The sequence below is a fragment of the Balaenoptera ricei genome, chromosome 4 (genome assembly GCF_028023285.1).
Source record: "Balaenoptera ricei isolate mBalRic1 chromosome 4, mBalRic1.hap2, whole genome shotgun sequence".
NCBI lineage: Eukaryota > Metazoa > Chordata > Mammalia > Artiodactyla > Balaenopteridae > Balaenoptera > Balaenoptera ricei.
The window spans coordinates 80,521,053-80,530,316 of NC_082642.1; the positions used below are offsets into that span (position 1 = coordinate 80,521,053).

General features: G+C 47.2%; 1 protein-coding gene across 1 annotated transcript; it reads left to right on the plus strand.

Moving 5' to 3' along the window:
- The first annotated feature begins 256 nt into the window (after positions 1 to 256).
- Positions 257 to 7,186, plus strand: AHSG (alpha 2-HS glycoprotein). Its single transcript, XM_059922065.1, has 7 exons — positions 257 to 484; positions 2,588 to 2,698; positions 2,974 to 3,058; positions 3,435 to 3,598; positions 4,781 to 4,882; positions 5,781 to 5,867; positions 6,516 to 7,186. The coding sequence occupies exons 1-7, from the start codon at positions 272 to 274 to the stop codon at positions 6,855 to 6,857; spliced, it is 1,104 nt and encodes a 367-aa protein (XP_059778048.1). The 5' UTR covers positions 257 to 271; the 3' UTR covers positions 6,858 to 7,186.
- The last annotated feature ends 2,078 nt before the right edge of the window (positions 7,187 to 9,264 follow it).

Genomic DNA, 9,264 nt, shown 5'->3' on the forward strand with positions numbered 1-9,264 from the left:
AGCAAGCATTGACTCTGGCAGATTTCTGCCAAAGGGGGACCAGTGATGTCTTAACCTGTTTGTTTTTCCAGGACTGATGTTTGCAGGGGGCTTTTTTTTGGAACCAGAACAGAAGTCATCCCACATCCTTACGCAATCTTTCCACAGGCTCCAACAAATAAAGGGCCTTTGGACCCTCCACCAGTCTGCCTTTTCCAGCAGAGCACCTGGGTTGGGCCTGAAGCCTCCAGCTACCCGCCTGCCGACCTGCCAGGACCTCTCCAGGGCAACCATGAAGTCCCTCGTCCTGCTCCTTTGCCTTGCTCAGCTCTGTGGCTGCCACTCTGTCCCGCATGGCCCGGTTCTGGGTTATAGGGAACCAGCCTGTGATGACCCAGAAACAGAGCAAGCAGCCCTGGCGGCCGTGGACTACATCAACAGGCACCTTCCTCATGGCTACAAGCACATCTTAAACCAGATTGACAGTGTGAAGGTGTGGCCGCGGGTAAGTGACCCTGCTGTGTAGGAGTGGGTGGGGCTCAGCTGGGTGTCTCTAAGAGCCCACCTCCCAGCACAAATGAGATCGCAGAGTGGAAACACCCTGATTCCTCCCAGGAGGGAGGGAGAGGACAGGCGGAGGGAAGAGAGGAGACATTCTGTACTGTGGTCAGGGGGTCTCCAGGAGGGTGCTGGATGGGGGCAGGAGGAGAGGGAAAGGTTTTGAATGATATTTTGAGGATCACAGGTAGAAAGTGTGGTTTTCTAGAAAAACTAGGACCAGAGACTGGATTCTAGTTTCCAAACTACCACTGACTGGAAATCACTTCTTTTCCTTTGATTCTGTTTCTCTAGATAAAGACTGAGAGTGAATGAAACGTGCATTTGATAAGTGCCTACTATGTGCCAGGCCCTTTCACATATATCATCTCCTTAACCCCTCTCTCACCCCACCCCCAGTCCTGTGGGGTATTGTCCTTGTCTTACATGAGGAAACCAAGGCTCTGACATATTAGGGCATTTTTTTACCCAAGGTCATAAAATAGTAAGCAACAGGCTAGGATTCAATTCTAGAACTGTGTTCCTTCCTCTACACAAGCTGCCTCCCCAAGAAAGGTACCCACATCCCAATGAGAAATCTTGGCATGAAAGGATTCACCCCCTCACATGCTAGGCAAGAAACCAATGCAGCCTGAAGCTGGTGACAATGATGATCAAGCTGGGAAATGTGTGCCTTGGGGGTCAGCTGAGTGATTTGGAGAGGTGGGGAAAAGCCATCTATCTATTGCCTATTTTGAAATTAGATTTTATAGCTGATGAAGGATAATTCTTTCAGTCAACGCTGATTACAAGCCTTCCATGGGCAAGAACCACTGTCAAGCGCTATGGGAGATGCTAAGTTGACTCATATGAAATAGCCAGTTTTGTATAATAAAAGCAGTCAAATGTTGGCATTTTAATGATGCAACCTAATACAAAGGTGAGAAAGACATAGTGTCCACAAGAGATTCACAATCTAGGAAGGAAAATAAGGCAAACCTCAGGATGTCTGGACTGACTCACGGACATCTGATCTCACAATGGGACAACATATTTGAAATCGGGATTGTCCCAGATGGATTTTAGGAGTTCTGCAACCATAGTGAAGTACAACGGTAATTCAGAGGAAGCACTGATCAATTCAGGGGAAATGACACACAATGTGCATGTCTGAGGGAAAGAAGGAACAACACTGCAGTTTTCACTAACAGCAGGGTTTGAGAAACCCAGGAGCCCCAGGCTCCTATTCACTAGCTCTGAGTGTTTTCAGGAAGTTAATTTAGGCATATCTGCACATCATAAAACACAGCTTCCTCCAGGAAAGGAGATTTTGAGGCTTCAGGTACTAGTGAATCACGCAGAACAGACATGAGAGACAAGTAGAGCTGGGCTGAAAGAAAAAATAGCCATACTCGTACCTTCTGGATTTTTCCGGGCTTTATAGAAAGGATACAGAAACAGGTGAACTGGCAGGAACAACTCCAAGGAGTCATACAAGCTCCCCATCACCTCCTTACCCGCTGCTCCTTCCCTCTGTGCTAGTGACTGACTGACACACTGCTTCCTCCATCAGAGGGAGCCTCACGCTTCCCTCTCGTTACCAGCAGGGGGCAGTAGGGAACAGCAACTTTTCATCCAGGCATCTACAAGCCAAAAGACAAAAAGCCACAGACAACTTTTCCTTTAGAAAGGAAAAGAAAATGGGGAAGGAAGGAAAGTAGATGTTGAGAAGGAAGGAAGAAGTAGAGAGAGGGATGAAGAAGATAAAAGAGAGACAGTAAGTTATTATCCTACACCAACTTACTTTGCTGATTGAGAAAAATCCAAAGCTGACTTTTTCAAAGTACTGCTTGAAGGGTGAAATTTTTAAAATTAAATAAGTATCAACATTCACTTTTAGCTTCCACATACAGGTCAGCGTGATGGCTGTGCTTCCATCAACCAGTCCAAGCCCACGCCCCCTTCTTTCTTACCTCTCCAACAGGGAGTGAGTTCAAACCCAGTAGGGGCTCACCCTTGGACCCGCTCAGCAGTATCAGGCTGCTCACTTCTGCATTCTCTGTCTCCACAGCGGCCGACGGGAGAGGTGTTTGACCTTGAAATAGACACGCTGGAAACCACCTGCCATGTACTGGACCCCACCCCCCTGGCAAACTGCAGCGTGAGGCAGCTGAAAGAGCACGTGAGTGCCCCTCTTAGGGCGACTGCCGCGGGGGCAGCTAAAATTGCCAATTGATGGCGCCTTCCCTGGGGCTGATTTTTACAATTCACCTTTTTTTCGTACTCCCACCTCCTGCGAAACCAGTGTCATGTTTCAACATCACCCAGTGAAGGAGATTTTGTGAGGCTCACCTTTGACATCCACGTCCCGCCCCCCCCCCGCCCCCATCCCCCCAACTGTGAGAAATGAGAGGTCAGCCCTCCTCCCGGGCTCTCACTGTGGGTTTATTTCCCCAGGCGGTGGAAGGAGACTGCGATTTCAATGTGCTGAAACAGGACGGACAGTTTTCCGTGTTGTCTGCAAAATGTGATTCCAGTCCAGGTAGAGATGATTATTATTCTTATTATAGTTACCTGGTAGAGAGAGTGAGGAGGGAACCTGAACCTTCTGTTTTCAACAGAAGTAGTTCTAGTCACTTTGTTGGTGATGAAAAGAAGCCAAGTTTCCTGGGTTTGGGGACTTTAAAACTGTGTTTTAAGGAGCTGTTCTCATTGGAGGTGGAAATCGCCCCTTGGTGAGAGGGGCTTCTGCGACAATGCCGGCATGGCAGGAGCCACCCGAAGGTTTAGTAAGAAGCAGAGAATCCTCCTGCAGCCATTTGGAGCATGTTTTAGCCCTTTCAAATAAGCAGAGCGGGGGCAAGTGCCGCAGAGAATTACAGCCCCGAGCCAAGTTGATTTCTTCGCTCTGTGCGCAGACTCGGCCGAGGACGTGCACAAGGTGTGTCCAGACTGCCCCCTGCTGGCCCCGCTCAACGACAGCCGGGTGGTGCACGCAGTAGAGGCCGCGCTGGCTACCTTCAACGCCCAGAAAAGCGGCTCCTACTTTCAACTTGTGGAAATTTCTCGGGCTCAATTTGTGGTAAGACTGAGATCCTGCTGACAGTTTGGGCAGTTTGGTGGCACTTCGGGAGTGGACGTGGTGAAGCAGGGGTGAGGGACGGTACAGGGGCAGCCACGGGAAGTCAACGAGGGTGGTGGGAGAAAAGGGAAAGAAAGGGTTCTGAGTGTCCTAAGGACCCCGAGGACCGTCAGCGCATCCCCCAACTAAGCCACTTCAACACAAAACAGCCAGATGCTGTGTGTCCCCAGTTCCTCAGTTCCAGTTAACACCAGGGTGGAAGTTCCCACTTTATCCAGAAGCACCCACTGTAAATTCATGGGTCTCCACATCGCCATCACCCATCACCACGGAACATCTACAGCGCTCTTGTAATTGATACTTACAAAGGCATGGGCGTACTTACATATAATGGCAGGATCCTAAAATGCCTTTGAATCACTGAAAAAAAAAAAACCTAACTGTACCGTGGTTGGGTTAGCACATTTGAATGCAATGGAATTCTAATATTTCTAATATTTTTAAAAACTGGTATTCTGGATGCCAGCCATGGCATGCTTGGAAATACACTATAGGCAGCAATTCTATTAACCAGAATATGCGATTCTCAGAACACCCCCGCCCCAGACTATAACAAGTAACAGATATTTTATTATTGTAAGTGTCCATATGCTCCAAGAACTATAAGATAGAAAAGCATAAGTATCTTCTGTACTTTCATTTATATTTTTCATTTGATCCTGCTGTCGAAAATACATGGGAGAGGAATTAATTTCTTTACTTTCCCACCCCATCTTGGAGTAACCTGAGCCGTGGGTCTCAAAGTGCAGCCCCAATAGGGAAGTTGGCAGGAGGCAGGGTTCCCACTGAGGTCAGTGTAAGGTCAGCCTTCTGGGTTCCTGCTTTCTACCTGAAAACTCACCTCTGCTCTGAATGATGGGCAGTGGATACCTGCACCTCCTTCAGGGAAGACCCAACCCCAGCTTCTGTATGCAAGCCCTTCAAAAACCCAGTGTCTCACTGTAAGCCCTATGTAAGCCACTGGGGGCATGTTTCCTGGCCACACAGTGTGGTCTCCGTGAACCGTGCTCCCTGGACTGTGCAATGCCATGGCCCTCGCTACTTCCCTCTGGCCTCTCCTTACCAGCCTTTTTTCATGCTGAGTCACGTTGCTTCATGAAAATTTTCATTTATCCTCATCAGCCTCTTCCAGCTTCTGTTTCTGTGGAGTTTGCAGTGGCTGCCACTGACTGTGTTGCTAAAGAGGTCGTAGACCCAGCCAAGTGCAACCTGCTGGCAGAAAAGGTGAGCGGGCTAGGCATTGGGTTGGTAAAGCCAGGCATGGAACAGAGCATCCTCAGAGCAAATTCGTATCTTGGGGCTGCAGAAAAGAGGAATGCAAAATATGCATTCCCTGTGAGGCTGGGTTGTGCCAGGCCATCCTCCGGGGTGTCATCTCCCCTGCTTAAGAGCTATCACCAGATCTTCTCACCCAATGGAGGCCCCTGGAGTTAGAGAGGCTGTTTCCTAATTAAGATGAGCCATGTCAGGCCATTGGGAGTATAAAGTGTAGATTTTCTAGATAGACCTCTGATATGAAATCTTTCAAGTCCTTAAGCCAGTAATGTCCTCTTCTAGGAATTTAGCCTAAAGAGATGATCGTGTTTGACAGGATATATCTATAAAGATGATTTATGACAGGTACAAAATGACCCCAGAAGATCTGAATATCCAAAAGGAGGGAATCATTGAATAAAATATGGCACATTAGTAAATAGAAAATTATACAGACACGAAAATTACATTTTCAAAGAATAAGGAATGATATAAGAGAATGCTATCATTATAGCACGTGAAAAACACAGTATACAAAATGGTGTAGTCAGTGATGCCAGTTTTTAAATGATATTTAATAGTAGTTAAAAATAAGAAAGAAATACATAGATGTGAACAGAAGTTCTCCTGGGTCACCACCATTTCTGAGATTATGGGTGATCTCTCTCATTCCCAAAGCTTTTCTGTATTTTCTACATTCTATATAAAATATAAGCAGAAACCATACACTTTAGGAAAAGGTTTTTTTTTTTAAAAAGGAATTAAGAATTTAAGTTTTTTTCCCTTGATGTGTTGGAGTATAAGTGAAACTGGGAGAGAAGTCCACTTTCTGAACTGGTTCAAATAACTCCTCTCTTTCTGTGGGCAGCAATATGGCTTCTGTAAGGGGATGGTCACTGAGAATGTTGCTGGTGGGGAAGATGTTGCAGTGACCTGCACGGTGTTCCAAACACAGGTAAGGGCGTCATGGATGTACTTGCCCTTATCTTCAGAATACAATGACCCCTTCACCTTTCTGCGGTGCATTAGTAATTTCAGGGCATTTGCTGCCTGTCCTTTTGAGCCCCACCATATAGATAGTGCAAGGGAATGTGAAATCATCAATAAACAAAAGGTTGTTTCAGCCATGCCCTCCCCTCCCACGAACTGGTGGTTACAGGGCAGAACCTCCCTAGTGTGCAATTGGCGAGGCCACGTGTTTTATTTGCTGGCTTGGGGAGCGGGGGCGGGGAGAGGCGGGGGCAGTGGGCGTGGTTTTCTGAGTTGCAGAGTCCAGGTGGCCAGATCTGTCTGACAGCTCCCTGTGGCTGCAGGTGTAGATGAAAAAGAGGGTGACGCTACTGGTGAAGGTTAGCCATAAGGTGGGGTTCTTTCGCTCGTGGAACAGTGTCAGTCTACCATCCCCAACACAGCTGGTGAGAAAGGGGCTACCGCAGGCCAGTTACCCCTCCCGTGGAGCCCTGATGACCATCCCTTGTACCTAGGTAGTTCTTTTTTGCCAGATTCCTTGCAAATAAAAATTAGTACCGTGACAGAATTGGGTGGGGTTCCACCTGGAAGGAAGAGAAAGGCAGCTAACCTAAGGAAACGGTCCTCTCTCCAGCCTGTGCTCCCGCAGCCCCAACCAGATGGCGCCGAAGCAGGGCCCCTCACGCCTGCACAGGGCTCGGCTGGGCCAGCGCTTTCTCCAGCTGGCCTGCCCGCGGCCTCCCTGGTGGTGGGACCCAGGGCCGTGGCAGCTCCCCCGATCCCCCCACCGGTACACCCGGCGCACTACGACCTGCGCCACGCCTTCTCGGGTGTGGCCTCAGTGGAGTCAGCCTCAGGAGAAACGTTTCACGTGGGGAAAACACCCAAGGTGGCGCAGCCTAGCGTTCCTGCTCCTGAAGGTCCAGTTCCAGTGGTCCGCCCTTGCCCGGGGAGAATCAGATACTTCAAGATCTAGAAGACGGTCGGAGATGAGAAGGTTTGGCACAGAGAACATGGCCACCGTTTTGTCCAAGTATGGGTATGCGTGGGAGCTGTGTCTGCTATCAAAGCAAGTGCTGCGTGTGGTCTAGATTAATGTCAAGTCTTGAATGCCAGCTTCTCCTCATCCTTCGGAGGTCGGGGAACAGAGCGGGTGATAGTTATGTTTGATGGAAGGCATAAGGTCAGCAACTTGATTGTTATTGTTTTGATGCTAAGCCACCACCATTGTGTTCTCTTCTTTCTCTTGACCTCACAAAAATAATTGGAACTGTGATTTTGAAAGGTGCTCTTGCCAAGTTTATATCTGCTTGTTAATAAAAATGCCTGAAGGACCTTCCTTAAAAAAGAAGGTTCTAAGCTGAAGTGTGGTCATGATTGTTGCCTACTTCATCCAAGCTCACGTGTGTGGTCTGTCTTTCCAGCAACCACACCACAAGTGTCCCTAATCAAAGTCAAAGTGAAAATAGGAAAAAAATAGAACAAAAATCTGCTATATTACTACACACAGGAAAAAGTGAGACTAGGATCTGCTCATAACTCATAGGATCTGATCATTTCCTTATAAGAAAATAATTCTTTTCATTTCATAACGGTCAGAAAATATCGCTAAATTGGGATCAAGTGCCTGAACTTTGTACAGACAAACCAACCATTGGTTTTCCCCAATACCCAGGTAAGGAAGGATCAGCAATTAACACAGGAGCCTCACTTTAATTATATCTGTTCACTATTTATGCTTAAAATAACTGTTAATTGTACCATATATACTTCATTTTATGATGCAGGATTGGTCTTTCTAGCCAACCCATTTTAAGACCTCAAGTTAAAGTTCTGGTGTATAGTATGAATAGAGGAGGGATACCTGGACAGGTAAATCCAGTGGACATTTGTAGATACTATCCAAGTGTTCAGAGAGCATAAAGAAATAAACAGTTCCCATTGTAGAATGGTGCCTAGACAATTTCAATTTTTATCTACTAGCATTAGGTTGTTCTGAGCAACCTAAGTGGGCCCTTTCAGGTGAAATTTTAAAGGAGTAGGACTAATAACCAGTTGAGTGGCTTCACTTGAACCAAGGAGATTGAATCAAGCATTGGCACTCCCCTTATCACTCTTGCCTAGAGGTTTTGCCAACATTCCAATAACCAGAAAGAATGGCCAGGAAGGTAGGAAAACCTTTAGGTACCTCAGAAGCCAGGGGACATGAGGAAAGCATGGTCAGCTAAGCTAAATGCTGCAGAAAGAGCAATAAGCATGGGGACCAAGAAAAGGCCATGGGTTAGTTGACCAACTAGGAGGTGATGGTGACCATTGGCAGATGCAGTTTCACTAAAAGGTTGAGTATAAAAGCCTGGTGGCAGGGTTAACTGGTGGAGATGATGAGAAAATGGAGGGGAGTGTGTAATCTCTTTTAAGCCGTTTGTTGGTGAAGGGTGGGAGAGAGAGGACGTAATCTAAAAGGGTTGATTTTGGACAGATACAGCAGAGAGGGGCAGCTTGCAGTGAGGCTTTCATTCCCTGACCAGGGATGGAAACCTCGTTGGTGGCAGTGAGAGCATCAAGTCCTAACCACTAGACCATGAGAAGCTGTGGCTATAGTCTGGGCCCCAGGTCTTGTCTGCCTTGAAAAAAAAAATTTGACAAGGAGACAGAAGGTAGAAAGGAGAGTAAGGCACTTATTAGAAAAGCAGAATATATGCAGAGAGACTCACAGGCCAGCTCAGGGAGAGTGATGCCTTTGGGAAATTTAAATCATTTGTAAGGGGGCAGTCTTCCTGGTCTTTGTTTTCCTCTGGCCAGTCATCTTGTTTTGACCCCATAGCTGATTAGTCTCAGGGTCCTTCCCTATGTGTGTGTGCATCCTTTAGCCAAGATGGATTTCAGTGCGAGCGTCCCTGGGAAGTTAGCAAAACTTATAGTCTGGCGTCCCCCCCACTCTTTTTGACCCTCAAGGAGCCTTTCTGTGCATGTGCAGTTGAGGTCTCCCTGACTCCAAGGATGAGAAATATGTGATCTCTTGATTTTTTACCTGAGCAGGGCTTAGCCCCTCTCTGCCCCTGCCATTACTGTTATCTTAAAGTGTCCACAGGAGACAAAGTCCAGCTATTTACCCAGTTCCTCTTGTCATTTCTATCTCGCAGTATAAACAGGAGGCCGGTTGCAAAAATATCTAGCCTGTAGCCCATCTATCTCCTACCTCAATAAATATGAACAGAAGGGTAGCTGTAAATGTCTAGCCTGGAGCCCATCTATTCTGCCTCAGGATAACTGGGTAGAGGGAAGATTTCTTTTCCAGTAAAGAGGAGTTTTGAGCATCCTTAGGGCAAAAGATGGGAAGAGATGGAAGAAGAAGAAAGAGAAAAAGGATATGATGGGGTGGG

What these genes read in the sequence shown, in the direction of transcription:
- AHSG (XM_059922065.1), top strand. Translation starts at nt 272, where the DNA reads ATGAAGTCCCTCGTCCTGCTCCTTTGCCTTGCTCAGCTCTGTGGCTGC. An exon ending in AAAATGTGATTCCAGTCCAG is followed by an intron (nt 3,059 to 3,434) that starts GTAGAGATGATT and finishes CTCTGTGCGCAG; the next exon opens with ACTCGGCCGAGGACGTGCAC. An exon ending in GCACGGTGTTCCAAACACAG is followed by an intron (nt 5,868 to 6,515) that starts GTAAGGGCGTCA and finishes TCCTCTCTCCAG; the next exon opens with CCTGTGCTCCCGCAGCCCCA.